We start from the raw sequence: 17,279 nt of genomic DNA on the forward strand, positions 1-17,279 counted from the left end.
CATTGAAATCATACACAATCTATAGCCATTCCTAGACATCTGGAAGCTGTTTTGAAGAAAAACAGTTTTCCTACAGCAAATTATGGACATTAATGTGCAGGTTTTTGGTTTTTACATATTTAGTCCACTCCCTGTATCTATGTGGATCAGAAACAGATTGGAATGGAAGGCAAACAATGACTATGATGGAAGTGAAATGGAGCTGGCCAAGAGATGCAGCCAGGCGGTGGACCGAAGAGGTTCTTTGCTGGTTTACAATACGGTATCGATGGCATTTCCCAGTGCACTGTGTGCCGTTCAAAACTAACACTCCCCCCCCCCCTCCCCCCCATCAGCACATTGCTGAGGAGCTCACTGTCTCCAAAGGGGGCACCACGCAAACACACCACAGAGGACAGTAAATTCACATGACATTGCATGCGACTGATTGGCTGTCACATTGTTCTAAGTAGTAGTAATTCAGAGCTGCTTCTACAGACTCAGTGAATCTTCAAACTATATCAACCTTAGTACAGAAGACTGCAGCAAGGATAATACACTGATCAGCACAACACTACCAAGCAACTGCTAAATGTCAGTGTCTTATCAGATTGCACCACTGTTCAAGACTATTTTTTACTATCAAGAACACTACCTCATTGTAGGCAATTAAGCACTACAGAAGAACCTAAATGTTTACCAGGTTATGTATATCTCAGTTACCACGTGTACATATTGTAAAAAAACTTATTAATGTGTTACCTTTGTGTAGAACTCTGACTGTTTTTTATTGGCCACCTCAACTACCGACACAACAAATGTCATTACAAGAGTAAGAAAAGAACAAGGTGAGTTAATGGAAGGTGAATAGATGCCTTCCGCAAATGTGCAGTAACAATGGAAAAGTCTAGAACCAGCTAATTCACCAGTGTACCTGGGATGTCTGATGTGGATGAAGAATATGAAAAAGAAGAAGACGAAGATGATGGCAGATTTTGCACTGAGAACTGAAAGTTGCCATGAAGAATGAAAAATGAAATAGAGTAATCAAGTCAAAAATACCTTGAAGGTGGATTTAATTACAAACAATGCTTGTTTTCATCATGCTGATGAGCAGACAAACAATTTTATAAATAATCTGTCTATATTCCTCTTGACTGCACAAATAAAAGAAGAAATCACACATGAAAAAATAATTCTAACAACAAAAAGATTTTTAATCGTCATTTTTTCAATCGCACAGGCAATGACAGCTGTAGCAGAAGTGATTTTGAATCTACATTTTGGCTGAGCAACTAATCTTGGGTATCACATAAGAATTTTCCTAAAATAGAGAGAAAAAATACCTAGTCTCAATTATTTAGTGTGCCTAAGCTGTGGATATATACTAATATACCACACAATTTAACAAATTGTAGGAGACATAACATGTCTGCTAATAAAAAGTTGACCTTCATCATACATTTCTTGTTCCTGACATCTGCATTCTACGATTTGTATACCTTATTTCATTAAATTACACCTATCTTCGCTGTATTATAAGAGCAATAAAAGAATGAGACAATAACCTAATGGAAGGTGAGTTATTGGTTGGAAAAGTCTAGAGGAGGCCCTTACCCAGACGCTGACGATTATGATTAATATTATGGCAGCACATTTCATACTGTTGTGAATTAAAAGTTGCATCGAGAAATGAAAAATGAGATACAGCAATCAGATAAGCATTACCTGCAATGGCAAAGTACTATCCATATACCAATATCTCACTTTTCTTTTTGCATTTTATTATACTTATAAATTCCCCCCCCCCCCACCCCACCCCCCGCAACAAACATTTCATAAGACGCAGTGAGAAGAACAACATAATAGTTAAAAAAAATTTATCATACCTTGTGAAACGCAAGAAAGTCATCATCAAGTTCCCAAGGTGCATCTCTAACAACTTCATCTACATAGCGACAATGACGAACAGCTTCATAACGTTCAGACTCTGTCATTACTGTGCGACCTTTCTTGCTGTGAGTGAGTGCATCACTGCAGACTGGTAAAAAAAACATAAGCTTCAAAATACATTTAAACAATTAGAATGCTGTTTATTAGGAACTAAGTGTTTGCCATCAGTATGTATGTTGCTTTTTGTTATCAAAATTTTTAAAAAGTAAGAAATTTTACTACTGTTGCCAACTAGGCACCAGTGAACTGTCTTTTCCTCATCCAATTTAATAATTACACATGATAAGTATGGTACTGTGAATAACATAATGCCTCCAACTTATTTGCGCATTCTCTCTCTCTCTCTCTCTCTCTCTCTCAAACACACACACACACACACACACACATATAAAATGATAATAATTACAAAAAAATAAGGATTTACCCCCAGATAGCCCTCATAATTAGGCAATTTTAAATTGTACATGTGACAATAAATGCTAAAATACTGTCTTTAAATTGCATAAATAAAAAAATAACAATAATGTCCAGTGGCAAAGAAGAAGAGCATCCACTAACATACTTCCGAAACAGGAAAATGAAGCAGCACTGGGACACAGATGAGATAAATCAGCAATAAAATGTTAAAAATCAAAATCTATGAACAGACAACATGCAAGAAGATATAAGAAGTCATTGAAAATCATTACTCTATATGAACACACACACACACTGCTGGCGAGAACTAACATATTTTACATATTTCAGAATTGTACATGCATACAAATGATACAAAAAACATACAAAGCTTAAGGAATATTCTCTACTAAAATCAGAAACATTGTCAACTTGAAAGTAAATAATTTGAGATTGGACACAACATTACTGTATTTACTAGACCAAAAACAATAATCCTGACAACCAACATTGAAAAGAATACTAAAAACTAATCATAATATTAAAATTCCATGGTTAGAATGCAAAATGAAAAACTGGCATTTTAGTATCATCATAGATGGATCGGCAACTTGTGACATTAAGGCAACGGTTTAGTTACACAGTTAAGAACACAACTACTGAAATACAACATATCAGCCAACAACACAAAATTTAACCACTCCTATGAAGCATGATCTAAAAAAAAAAATTGTTTAATTAATGGCCTTTGTTGGAAAAATATTAAATGGTGAAAATACGAATCTTGCTGCAGGTTGTAAATTCTATATCTATACATCCACCACTACTTATCCACCCATCCATCTATCGACAGGAAATGAGGTACAGGTAAGACTGATATGTCATTGTCGTTGTTGTTGTGGTGGTGGTCTTCATTCCGAAGACTGATCTGATGCACCTCTCATGCTGCTCTATCCTGTGCAAGCCTCTTCACCTCCGAGTGACTACGGCAACCTACATCCTTCTGAATCCTGCTTACTGTATTCACCTCTTGGTCTCCATCTACGATTTTTACCCTCTATGCTCCCCTCCAATACCAAAATTGGTGATCCCTTGATGCCTCATAACATGTCCTATCAACTGGTCACTACTTCTGGCCAAGTAGTGCCACAAAATTCCTCTTCTTCCCAATTCTATTCAATACCTCCTCATTAGTTAGGTGATCTACCCATCTAATCTTCAGCATTCTTCTGTAGCACAACATTTCAAAATCTTCTACTCTCTTTTTGTCTAAACTGTTTATGGTCCATGTTTCACTTCCATACACAGCTTCACTCCACACTAATACTTTCAGAAAAGACTTCTTGGCGCTTAAACCCATAGTTGACGTTAACAAATTTTTCTTCTACAGAAACACTTTCCTTGCCATCATCAATCTACATTTTATATCCTCCCTACTTTGACAATCATCAGTTATTGTGTTGCCCAAATAGCAAAGCTACTTTAAGTGTCCAATTTCCTAATCTAATTTCCTCAGCACCACCTGATTTAATTCTACTGTATCCCGCTATCCTTGTTTTGCTTTTGTTGATGTTCATCTTATATCCTCCTTTCAAGACGAAGTCCTTTCCGTTCAACTGCTCTTCCCAGTCCTTTGCTGTCTCTGACAGAATTATGCCACCAGTAAACCATAAAGTTTTTGTTTCTTCTCCCTGGGTTTTAATTTCTACTCCAAATTTACCTTTCGTTTCCTTTACTGCTTGTTCAGCATACAGATTTAATAAAATCGGGTAAAGTCCACAACACTGTCTCACTCCCTCCTCAACTACTGCTCCCTTTTCATGCTTCTCAACTCTTATAACTGCCATTTAGTTTCCGTACAAATTGTAAATAGCCTTTCACTCCCTCTATTTTACCCCTGCCATGTTCAGAATTTGAAAAGAGTATTCCAGTCGACAATGTCAAAAGCTTTCTCTAAGTCTATAAATGCTAGAAATGTAGGTTTGCCTTTCCTTAGCCTATCTTCTAAGATAAATCGTAAGGCTAGTATTGCCTCCTGTGTTCCTACGTTTCTAGGGAATCAAAAATGATCTACCTCAAGGTTGGCTGCTACCAGTTTTTCCATTCGTCTGTAAAGAATTTGTGTTAGTATTTTTCAACTGTGACTTATTAAACTGATAGTTCGGTAATTTGCACACCTGTCAGCAACTGCTTTCTTTGGAATTGGAATTATTATACTCTTCTTGAAATGTGAGGGTATTTCGCCTGTCTCATACATCTTGCTCACCAGATGGAAGAGTTTTGTAATGGCTGGCTCTCCCAATGGGCCCCCATTTCATCTTCATCAACGTCCTCTTCCAAATTCATAATACTGCCCTCTAGTACACAGCCCTTGTACAGACCCTCTGTACACTCCTTCCACCTTTCTGCTTTCCCTTCTTTGCTTAGGACTGGTTTTCCATTTGAGTCCTCGATATTCATACAGGTGGTTCTCTTTTCTCCAAAGGTCTCTTTAATTTTCCTGTAGGTGGCAACTACGTTACCCCTAGGTATATATTCTTCCAAATCCTTACATTTGTCCTCTAGCCATTCCTGGTCAGCCATTTTGCACTTCCTGTCGATCGCATTTTTCAGATATTTGTATTCCTTTTCACCTGCTTCATCTACTGTGTTTTTATACCTCCTCTTTTCATCAATTAAATTCAGTATCTATTGTGTTACCCAAGGATTTCTACTAGCCATCGTCTTCTACTTGATCCTCCGCTGCCTTCACCATTTCATCTCTCAAAGCTATCCATTCTTCTTCTACAGTATTCCTTTCCCCTGTTCTTGTCCATTGTTCCTAATGCTACCTCTGAAACTCTCAACAACCACTGCTTATTTCAAATTATCCAAGTCCAATCTCCTTAAATTCCTACTTCTTTACAGTTTCTTCAGTCCTAATCTGCAGTTCATAGCGAATAAATTGTCGTCAGGGTCTAATTCTGCCCATGGAAATGTCTTCCAATTTAAAACCTGGCTCCTAAATCTCTGTCTTATCATTATACACTGAAGAGCCAAAGAAACTAGTACATCTGCCTAATATCATGTATGGCCCATGTGAGCATGCAGAAGTGCCGCAACACTAAGTGGCATGGACTCAACTGATTTCTGAAGTAGTGCTGGAGGGAACTGATAACATGAATCCTGCAGAGCTATCCATAAATCCATAAGAGTACGAGGGGGTGGAGATCTCTTCTAAACAGCACGTTGTAAGGCATCCCAAATATCCTCAATAATGTTCATGTCTGTGGTTTGGTGGCCAGCAGAAATATTTAACCTCAGAAGAGTGCTCCTGGAGCCACTCTGCAGTAATTATGGACCTGTGGGGTTTCACAATGTCCTTCTGGAATTGTCAAGTCCATCAGAATACTCAATGGACATGAATGGATGCAGGTGATCAGACACGATGCTTATGTACTTGCTGCCTCTTCAGAGTCTTATCTAGGCGTACCAGAGGTCCCATATCACTCCAATTGCACACATCCCACACAATTACAGAGCCTCCACCAGCTTGAACAGTCCCCTGCCAACATACAGGGTCCACGGATTCTTTAAGTTGTCTCCATACCAGTAAACGCCCATCTGCTCGAGACAATTTGAAATGAGATTTTTCTGACTATGCAACATGTTTCCAGTCATCAACTGTCCAATGTCAGTGTTGATGGCCCAGGCGAGGCATAAAGCTCCGTGTCGTGCAGTCATCAAGGGTACATGAGTGGGCCTTGATGTCCAAAAGCCCATATTGATGATGTTTTGTTGAATGGTTCGCACGCTGACACTTGTTGATGACCCAGCATTGAAATCTGCTGCAATCTGCAGAAGGGTTGCACATCTGTCACGTTGAATGATTCTCTTCAGTAGTCACTGGTCCTGTTCTTGCACGATCTTTTTCCAGCCACAGCAATGTCAGAGATTCGATTTTTTACTGGATTCCTGATATTAACGGTACACTCGTGAAATAGCCTTATGAAAATCCCCACTTCATCGCTACCTCAAAGATGCTGTGTCCCACCGCTCATGCCCTGATTATACCACCACGTTCAAACTCACTTAAACCTTGATAACCTGCCATTGTAGCAGCAGAAACTGATCCAATAACCGCGCCAGACACTGGCTGTCTTAAGATAGGTGTTGCCGACTGCAGCGCCGTGTTGTGCCTGTTTATATACCTCTCTATTTGAATACGCATGCATATACCAGTTTCTTTAGTGCTTCAATGTGTAATCTATCTGAAACCTTCTGGTATCGCTAGGCCTCTTCCACTTATACAACGTTCTTTCATGATTCTTAAACCAAGTGTTAGCAATGATTAAATTACGCTGTATGCAAAATTCTACCAGTTCCCTTCCTTTTTCATTTCTTCCCCCAATCCATATTCATCTACTACTTTTCTTTCTTTTCCTTTTCCTACTATCAAATTCCAATCCCCCACGACTATTAATTTTTTGTCTCCCTTAACAATCTCAATAATCTCTTTTATCACATCATAGCTAGTTGGCATATAAACATGTACTACTGTGGTGGGTGTGGGCTTCATGTCTACTTTGGCTACAACAATGTGTTCACTATGCTGTTCGTAGGAGCTTATCCGTATTCGTATTTTTTTATTCATTATTAAACCCACTCCTACATTACCCATATCTGATTTTGTATTTATAACCCTGTATTCAGCTGACCAGAAGTCCTGTTCCTCCTGCCATCAAACTTCACTAGTTCCCCAGATATCTAACTTTAATCTGTCCATTTCCCTTTTTAAATTTTCTAATCTTCCTGCCCGATTAAGGGATCGGGCATTCCACACTCTTATCCGTAGAATGCCAGTTTTGTTTCTCCTGATAACGACATCCTCCAGAGTAGTCCCTGCCCAGAGATCCAAATGGGGGACTATTTTACCTCCAGAATATTTTACCCACGAGGACACCATCATCATTTAATCAGATAGTAAAGCTGCCATGGGAAAATTACAGCTTTTTTTTTTTTGTGTGTGGTTTTAGGGCGTACAACTTCAATGGTCATTAGCGCCCTGACTACGTTAAGAATGCACCGCGAGGCACAAGTTTAAAACAACTAAAAGGGAAAACACGATAAAAGACAGACTGACAGGCAAAGGATTAAAAAACAGCATCATCAAATGTCCTTAGAGAGGTTTGTCAAATTGATAAAACGAAGAACGCGAGCAGCTGCTCGTGGGTCATCCGCTAAAATGGCTTCTACAGTACATGGCAGGCCAAGATCGAGACGCAGGGTGTTAAAATCCAGACACGACGTTAAAATGTGGCGGACCGTCAGCAATTGCCCACATGGGCAGAACGGCGCCGGCGCAGCCGTCAGCAGATGGCGATGGCTGAACCGGCAGTGGCCAATTCGCAACCGGGCCAAAACTACCTCCTCCCGCCGAGAAGGGCGTGAGGAGGACGTCCAAGCCACGGGAAGAGCTTTCAAGGCCCGAAGCTTGTTGTCTGGAAGTGCAGCCCAATCGGCTTGCCACAGCGATACAATGCGCCGACTAATTACCCTGCTACAATCTGACGAAGGGACACAACAAGAAGCTGTCCGAGGCTGGAGGACCGCAGCCTTGGCCGCGGCATCTGCAGCTACGTTCCCAGGGATACCGACATGGCCAGGAACCCACATAAAGCTAACCGGAGAACCGACGTCCACCAGCTGCTGAAGAGAGCGTTGGATCCGGTGCACGAAAGGGTGAACCGGGTACGGATCACCGAGGCTCTGGATAGCGCTCAGGGAATCGGAGCAGATGACATATGCAGAACGTCGGTGGCGGCAGATGTAAAGGACAGCCTGGTAGAGGGCAAAGAGCTCAGCTGTGAAGATCGAACAATGGCCATGGAGCCGATATTGGAAACTTTGTGCCCCGACAATAAAAGAACACCCGACCCCGTCATTGGTCTTAGAGCCATCTGTATAAATGAAGGTCATATTAATGAACTTCGAACGAAGTTCGACAAAACGGGAGTGTTAGACTGAACCGGGGGTAACCTCCTTCGGGAGCGAGCAGAGGTCAAGGTGGACGCGAACCTGAGCCTGGAGCCAAGGTGGCGTGTGGCTCTCGCCCACTCGAAAGGTGGCAGGGAGTGAAAAATTAAGGTGTTGAAGGAGGCAACGAAAGCGAACTCCAGGGGGTAGCAGGGCGGAGACATACAACCCGTATTGACTGTCTAGAGAGTCATCAAAAAAGGAACGATAAGACGGGTGGTCGGGCATTGCCAGTAGCCGACTGGCATACCGACAAAGCAGTATATCGCGCCGGTAGGTGAGTGGCAACTCACCAGCGTCAGTATGAAGACTCTCGACGGGACTAGTATAAAACGCTCCGATCGCAAGTCGTAAACCCCGATGTTGTATGGAGTTGAGGCGGCGTAAGATGGATGGCCGTGCAGAGGAGTATACGAAGCTCCCATAATCCAACTTGGAGCGGACGATCGACCGATATAGGCGAAGTAGGACGGTTCGATCCGCTCCCCACGACATACCACTGAGAACACGGAGGACATTGAGAGAACGGGTACAACGGGCAGCCAAATAAGACACATGTGGAGACCAACTAAGTTTCCTGTCAAATGTAAGACCTAAAAATTTTGTTGTCTCCACGAATGGGAGAGCAACGGGACCGAGTCGTAAGGACGGTGGGAGAAACTCTTTGTAGCACCAGAAGTTAATACAGACCGTCTTCTCGGCAGAAAAACGGAAGCCATTGGCGACACTCCAGGAGTAAAGACGGTCAAGAGAACGCTGAAGACAGCGCTCCAGGAAACACGTACGCTGCGCGCTGCAATAGATGGTAAAATCGTCCACGAAAAGGGAGCCTGATACATCAGCTGGGAGGCAATCCATTATTGGATTGATCGCTATGGCGAAGAGAGCGACGCTCAAAACTGAGCCCTGTGGCACCCCATTCTCCTGGCGAAAGGTGTCTGACAGGACAGAACCCACACGTACCCTGAACTGTCGATCCATTAAAAAGGAACGAATAAAAAGAGGGAGGCGACCGCGAAGGCCCCATGTATGCATGGTGCGGAGAATGCCCGCCCTCCAACAGGTGTCGTAAGCCTTCTCCAAATCAAAGAACACAGCCGCGGTCGGGCGCTTCCGCAAGAAGTTATTCATAATGAAGGTCGACAAGGTAACCAGATGGTCAACAGCAGACCGGCGCCTACGAAATCCACATTGTACATTGGTAAGGAGGCGTTGAGACTTGAGCAGCCAAACCAATCGAGAGTTAACCATTCGCTCCATCACTTTACAGACACAGCTGGTAAGCGAGATGGGTCGATAACTGGAAGGCAAGTGCTTGTCCTTCCCCGGCTTAGGAATCGGGACAACAATAGACTCGCGCCAGCATGCGGGAACATGTCCCTCAATCCAGATGCGATTGTAAGTACGAAGAAGAAAACCTTTACCCGCAGGAGAAAGGTTCTTCAGCATCTGAATATGAATAGAATCAGGCCCTGGAGCAGAGGACCGTGATCGGCCAAGTGCGTTTTCGAGTTCCCGCATGGTGAATGGGGCATTATAACTTTCACGATTCGAGGAGCGGAAGTTAGGTGGCCTAGCCTCCTCTGCCTGTTTGTGGGGGAGGAAGGCAGGGTGGTAATGAGCGGAGCTCGAAACCTCTGCGAAAAAGCGGCCGAAGGCATTGGAGACAGCCTCAGGGGCCACAAGGACGTCATTCGCGACCGTCAAGCCAGAAACTGGTGAGTGGACCTTAGTGCCAGATAGCCGGCGCAGGCTACCCCAGACAACAGAAGAAGGAGTAAAACTGTTGAAGGTGCTTGTGAAAGCAGCCCAGCTGGCTTTCTTGCTTTCTTTAATAATACGACGACACTGTGCACGTAATCGTTTATAATTGATACAATTCGCCACTGTAGGGTGGCGTTTAAAGGTGTGTAAAGCACGTCGACGAGCACGTAAAGCGTCTCTACATGCTGCGGTCCACCAGGGGACCGGTACGCGACGTGGAGAAGAAGTAGGGTGAGGGATGGAATATTCAGCAGCAGTGAGAATGACTTCCGTGAGGTGTGCGACCTGACTATCGCAGCTTGGGAATGTTTGATCCTGAAAGGTCGCCCTGGAAGAGAAGAGCCCCCAGTCTGCTTTGGAGATGTTCCAACTAGATGAGCACGGAGAGGGGGTATGCTGCAGGAGATGGATAACACACGGGAAGTGGTCGCTCGAATATGTATCAGAAAGTGCATACCACTCGAACCGACGTGCAAGTTGGGGAGCACATATAGAGAGATCTAAATGGGAATAGGTGTGAGATGTGTCCAAAAGAAAAGTAGGGGCGCCAGTATTGAGGCAGACAAGATTGAGCTGGTTGAAAAGGTCTGCTAACAGGGAGCCCCTCGGGCAGGATGCTGGAGAGCCCCAAAGGGGATGGTGGGCATTGAAGTCTCCAGTTAACAAAAATGGTGCAGGTAGCTGAGCAATAAGTTGCATCATGTCTGCCCTGGTAACGGCAGACGACGATGGAATGTAAACGGTACAAATGGAAAATGTAAAAGTGGGGAGAGTAATGCGGATGGCAACTGCCTGCAGGCCGGTGTGCAACGTGATGGGATTGTAGTAAATATCATCCCGGACCAGCAACATAACCCCTCCAAGAGCTGGGATACCTACCACAGGGGGTAGGTCAAAACGCACAGAGGTGTAGTGTGCCAAGGCAATTTGATCGCATGGGTGTAGCTTCGTTTCCTGGAGGGCTACGACGAGCGGACGGTGCAAGCGGAGCAGCAACTTCAAGTCCTCTCGGTTGGAGCGAATGCTGCGAATATTCCAGTGAATAAGTGCCATCGTAAGAAAAAAAAGAAAAGGGAAGATGAAAGAAGGGGTCATCTCGAAGGCCGCTGAGGGCCTGGCTTCGAGCGAGCACTGCCGCCGCTATCAGTAGGCGGACAGTCAGCGTCCATTGGGTCTATAGGTTCATCGGCCATCTTGGGAAGATGGCCGGGAGGGGGAGCTTCCTCCGCCGGTGAACGGCCAGATGTTCGGCTACCAGCGGTGCGGCCAGGCGAAACGGATGACGGCCTGGGGCGGCAACCGCTGGGTGGCGCAGGAGAAGAAATGCGCCGTGGCGGAGAAGGAGAACTGTGCTTCCTATTAGCCTTCTTGGAAGGTCGTTTGGTGGAAGTACCGGTCGAAGGCTGGGAGGTCGAGGTACGTAGGAAGTCTGCACGGGACGGTTCCTTCTTGAAGGCCCGTGCATCTGACTTCTGGGTCTTCGTCTTAGCAGAAGCTGATGAAGGGGCTGGTGTCTGTGGGGTGATGGGAGGAAGAGGAGACGTCGACCGCGCGATCTTAGCACTGGCCGAACGGACGACCGTGGTGGTGAAGGTCAGATCGCATGTCTGGGTTGCCACCTCCCTGGTAGTCCGAGGAGAGGCGAGGACAGTACTGTATTTCCCCGCTGGGAGCAGCGTGGGCTTCCTACTAGCCAATAGCTTGCGAGCAGCCGAGGTGGACACTTTCTCTTTGACCCGAATTTCTTGGATACAGCGTTCTTCCTTATAGACAGGACAGTCGCGGGAGGATGCGGCATGGTCACCCTGACAGTTCACACAACGAGGAGACGGAGGTGGACAGTCACCCTCATGGGCATCCCTGCCACAAGTGACACATGTAGCCGCATTGGAACAAGACTGGCGAGTGTGATTGAAACGCTGACACTGGTAGCAGCGCGTAGGTGTCGGGACATAGGGGCGAACACAAATAACCTCGTAGCCCGCTTTGATGCGCGATGGCAGCTGAACACTATCGAAGGTCAAGAAAAGTGTCCGGGTCGGTACAAGGTCATTGTTGACCTTTTTCATGACCCTATGGACAGCCGTCACGCCCTGCTCAGCGAGGAAAGATTGAATCTCCTCGTCAGGCAAGCCGTCGAGGGATCTAGTATAGACCACACCACGAGACGAATTCAAAGTTCGGTGAGCCTCCACCTGGACAGGGAATGTGTACAGGAGTGTGGCCCGAAGCAGTTTTTGTGCCTGAAAGGCGCTCTCAGTTTCGAGTAATAAGGTACCGTTACGCAACCTGGTACAAGATTTGACAGATCCGGCTACTATGGCATCGACGCCCTTCTGGATAACGAAAGGGTTGACAGAGGAAAAATCCTTTCCGTCCTCAGATCGAGAAACGACGAGGAACTGTGGGGCAGGCGGTAGTACTTTTGTCACTGGTAGCTGGTCACGTTTCCATTTTTGGGCAGAAGTCGAGAGAGATGGAGTGAAACCCATTGCGGAGGAATCCCCCATGATTGCCAGCGTCTCCGATGGCGCGCTCCTTCCTTGTGGGGACCCTCTCAGAGGGCACTCCCGCCTTAGGTGAATGTTTACACCTCAGGTCACACCTCCTGAGAAACAGACGGAGGGACCAATCGGCATGGTCAGAAGGTATCAGCTCAGGCAATCACCCCTCCCCGGGCCTGGCCTTTACCAGGGGGTACGCGCGTGCCTTACATGTCTACCCAGGGCGGGAAATTACGCGTTACCCCGTCATCGGCTACGCGTGCGAACGCGTGGGTCGGCCTTCAGGCGCGCACAGGGAGGAAGGAAGAAGAGGAAAAAGGAGAGAGAGAGGGGGGGAGAGAGAGAGAGAGGACAGTGTCTCAAACGCTGAGGCGGAGACCAGAGAAGGCAAGGAGAAGAAGGCAATGAGAAGGCAAGGAGAAGAAGGCAATGAGAAGGCAAGGAGAAGAAGGCAATGAGAAGGCAAGGAGAAGAAGGCAATGAGAAGGCAAGGAGACTATGCAGGGGAAAGAGTAAGGAAGACAGTGAGGTGGAGAAGAGCAAAGAAAGGAACCAACCAAAGGAAGGAAGAAACGAGAAGTGAAAAAGCAAAAAGACCGCAAATAGAGGTCGTGGAACCGTCCGTCTCCGGACGCAGGCGCTAACTACCCCCTTGAGGGGGAGGGACTCCTTTTAGTCACCTCTTACGACAGGCAGGAATACCTCGGGCCTATTCTTACCCCGGACCCGCAGGGGGAAATTATAGCTGTAGTTTCCCCTTGCTTTCAGTCATTCACAGCACCAGCATGACAATGCTGTTTTGACTGATGTTGCAAGCCCTGTTCAATCAATCATTCAGACTGCTACCCCTGCAACTACTGAAAAAGCTGCTGCCCCTCTTCAGGAACCACTGTTATACAGAAACAAAAAAGAGACAATGAGCAACTCAAGGAAATAACAAAATGTTAATATCTTGGTGGCACTGTGGAGGAAAACAATATACATCTCAAAGAAAATAAGAGTGCTTCCAAATTAAGAACAACTTCTGTTGAATGAGCACATCACCTTCCAAACTAAGAAAGGATTTGTAAAACAAATACTAACAAAGAGATAGAGGGGCTGGCCAGTACTTACCTCAGCTCAGTACAGCCGACAGATAACACAAAACAGAACAGAAAATTTACATTCCTAGCGTTCGAAACTTTGTTCCTTCATCAGGGAGGAGAGAGGGGAAAAAAGGGAAGAAGGGAAAGTGGATTCAGTTACTCACAACCCAGGTTATGAAGCAACAGGGAAAGGTAAACAGGGAGGGTAGCAAGGATGGAGGCATGGTTGTCAGAGGGAAGCCAAAGATATTCTACTGTTAAGTACTGTGCCAGCTTCAAACCAAAGAGGATGCATACAGAAGTAAAGAGGTATGTAGTATAAAGATAAACACAACTATGTAGGATGAAAAGATGTGTGAATGGCTAAAGAGGAGAGGGAAAAAGGAGAAGACTGAAGAGTAAATGGGAGTGAGGTTGGTTAACGTAGGTTCAGTCCACGGGGATGGCGGGATGAAAGGATGTGTTGGAGTGCAAGTTCCCATCTCCGCAGTTCTGAGGGACTCATGTTGGGTGGGACAAGCCAAATGGCACGTACATTGTAGCAGGTTCCTAGGTCCCTAGAATTATGCTGGACGGCATGCTCTGCTACTGGGTATTGAATATCTCTTAGGCGGACAGTTCGTCTGTGCCCTTTCATGCACTCAGCCAGTTTAGTTGTTGTCATACCGATGTAAAAGGCTGTGCAGTGCAGGCATGTCAGCTGATAAATGACATGTATTGTTTCACATGTGGCCCTGCCTTGAATTGTGTATGTTTTACCAGTAGTGGGGCTGGAGTAGGTGGTTGTGGGGGGATGCATGGGGCAGGTATTGCAGCAGGGTCAGTTACAGGGGTAGGAACCGCTGGGTAGAGAAGGTTGTCTGGGAATATTATAGGGTTTGACAAGGATGTTACGGAGGTTAGGGGGGCGGCGAAAGGCAACTCTGGGTGGTGTGGGGAGATATTGTCAAGGGATGATCTCATTTCAGGGCTTGACTTGAGAAAGTCATATTCATGGCAGAGTAATTTGTTGATGTATTCGAGGCCAGGATAATATTGGGTGACAAGGGGGATGCTTCTGTGTGGTCTGGGGGTAGGAACATTGTTGTTGGATGGGGAGGAATGTATTGCTCGGGAGATCTGTTTGTGGACAAGGTCTGCAGGATAGTTGCGGGAGAGGAAAGCACTGATCAGGTTATTGGTGTAATTGTTGAGGGACTCATCACTGGATCAGATACGTTTGCCACGAATACCTAGGCTGTAGGGAAGGGAGCGTTTGATGTGGAATGGATGGCAGCTATCAAAGTGAAGGTACTGTTGTTTGTTTGTGGGTTTGATATGGACAGAGGTGTGGATGTGAGCTTCAACAAGATGAAGGTCAACATCCAGGAAGTTGGCTTGGGTTTTGGAGAAGGACCAAGTGAAATTCAGATTCGAAAAGGAGTTGAGGTTATGGAGGAAATTAAGGAGTGTTTCTTCACCATGAGTCCAGACCACAAAGATGTCATCTATAAACCTATACCAGGCCAGGGGAAGCAGCTGTTGGGTCTTCAGGAAAGCCTCCTCCATGCAGCCCATGAAGAGGTTGGCATAGGATGGAGCCATACTGGTTTCCATGGCCGTTCCCCTGATTTGTTTGTAGGTCTGGCCTTCAAAAGTGAAGTAATTATGGGTGAGGATGAAGTTGGTAAGTGTGATAAGGAACGAGGTTTTTGGAAGATCTTCGGGTGGGCGTTGGGTGGGGTAGTGTTCAAGGGCAGAGAGACCATGGGTATATGGGATGTTTGTGTAAAGGGATGTAGCATCTATGGTGACAAGAAAGGTTTCAGGTGGGAGGGGAGTGGGAAGGGATTTGAGGTGTTCTAGGAAGTGGTTTGTGTCTTTGATGTAGGATGGGAGTCTGCAGGTGATAGGTTGGAGGTGTTGGTCTACCAGAGCTGAGATACGTTCTGTTGGGGCTTTGAAGCCTGCCACAATTGGACAGCCAGGACGGTTCTCTTTATGGATTTTAGGTAATAGGTAGAAGGTAGGGGTATTGTGGCTCAGGTGGAGTGAGTAGGTCTATGGAAGCTGTTGTGAGGCCTTGTGAGGGACCTTGGATTTTTAGGATTTTCTGCAGCTCAGTCTGGATGGAGGGAATGGGATCCTGGGTAACGGCTTTGTAGGCCGAGGTGTCGGAGAGTTGACGCAGTCCTTCTGCCACATATTCCACACGGTCAAGTACCACAGTTGTGGAGCCTTTATCCGCCGGAGGATGACAATAGAGCGGTCTGTTTTCAGCTTCGTAATGGCACGGGATTAAGCTGGGGTGATGTTGGGGGTTGTCGGGATGTTCTTCAAGAAGGACTGGGAGGCAACACTGGATGTGAGGAATTCCTGAAATGTCTGCAAGGGATGGTTTTGGGGGAGGGGAGGAGGATCCCTTTGGGAAGGCGGTCAGAACTGTTCTAGACAGGGTTCAACACTGGGTTTAGTATTTGTAAAGACTTTTGTGTGGAGTACCCTGACATATGGATGTGAAATCTGAAAATTAGCAAAGCAAGAAAAATCTCACCTCGAAGCTGCAGAAATGTGATTCTGGGGAAGAATTACAAGAGAAGAGAGAAGAAAGAACACTGAAAGTTATGGGCCAATCCAAAGCAAAACTCACTGACACTTAATAAGAAATGATTTTTTTTCCCCAAAAACATTTTTGAAGTCAAGATCATCAGAAGAAAATGAATGGATGGCTGAGAACATCCTATTTAAAAAATAGGATCAATAAGATGGGAGCTCTTTATACGTGGAGATGAAAAGGACCGCTGAAGAGGGGAAGCTGTAGCTGCAGACAAGGCAAAGCCTATTGAGAGGAGGAGGAGGAGGAGGAGGAGAAGAAGAAGAAAATGACTTGCATGTTTTTGTCAGTGGAAAATTTCCTGCTCCTCCTCCAGCCCTACACTTGCCTCCTATCCCATCCCACCAATCCTACCTCCCCTTCACTCCCCACCCCAGCCCCAACCCCACCTGCACAGCCTCTTGATGCTGCACATAGTACACCATGTCACTGCACACATCCCAGAGTACCACTAGCATCTTACCTCACCTCTATCCTGATATCCCTCCCCCTCACCACCCCCTACCTGTTCTGTACCCCCACCACCAACCACAGGGATTTCTGTTCACCTGAGACATAGTCATAAGTCGAGTGTTGGTGCTTGGAGACAACCCTGTCACATGTGTTTTGGTGTTTTGTTTTATCTATGTCTGATGAAGGACTTGGTCCATAAATAGTTTAGCAGTAAAGGATATTATTCCCTATATAGTACAAGTCAGTCTCTCTCTCTCTCTCTCTCTCTCTCTCTCTCTCTCTCTCTCTCTCTCTCTCTCAGCTACATTGTGCCAGCTGAATACATAGTGTAGGGACTGCAGTTTGGCAGGGGGACTGGGGTGAGGGATTATGTCACATGGGGTAGGCAGAGAGAGAAAGAGGCAGGAAGTGGGAGGAGGTGTAGGGATTTGGTAGACTTGGTGGTATGGAAGGGTACAGCAGGTATGTGGGACAGTAACGCAGGAAGGAGAGGCAGCTGGTGCATGGGCACTAGAGCCAGTGCGTTTGTGCAGTGCA

General features: G+C 45.7%; 1 protein-coding gene across 7 annotated transcripts in view; it reads right to left on the bottom strand.

The window, feature by feature from the left end:
• Positions 1 to 17,279, bottom strand: part of LOC126235838 (choline-phosphate cytidylyltransferase A-like) — a 116,718-nt gene that overhangs the window by 45,911 nt on the left and 53,528 nt on the right. For all 7 annotated transcript variants that reach the window (XM_049944695.1, XM_049944696.1, XM_049944701.1 and 4 more), the window contains one exon: positions 1,869 to 2,020. In XM_049944695.1, the coding sequence (XP_049800652.1) occupies positions 1,869 to 2,020 (152 nt within the window). The remainder of the gene's footprint in view (positions 1 to 1,868; positions 2,021 to 17,279) is intronic.

The sequence above is a fragment of the Schistocerca nitens genome, chromosome 2 (assembly GCF_023898315.1).
Source record: "Schistocerca nitens isolate TAMUIC-IGC-003100 chromosome 2, iqSchNite1.1, whole genome shotgun sequence".
NCBI lineage: Eukaryota > Metazoa > Arthropoda > Insecta > Orthoptera > Acrididae > Schistocerca > Schistocerca nitens.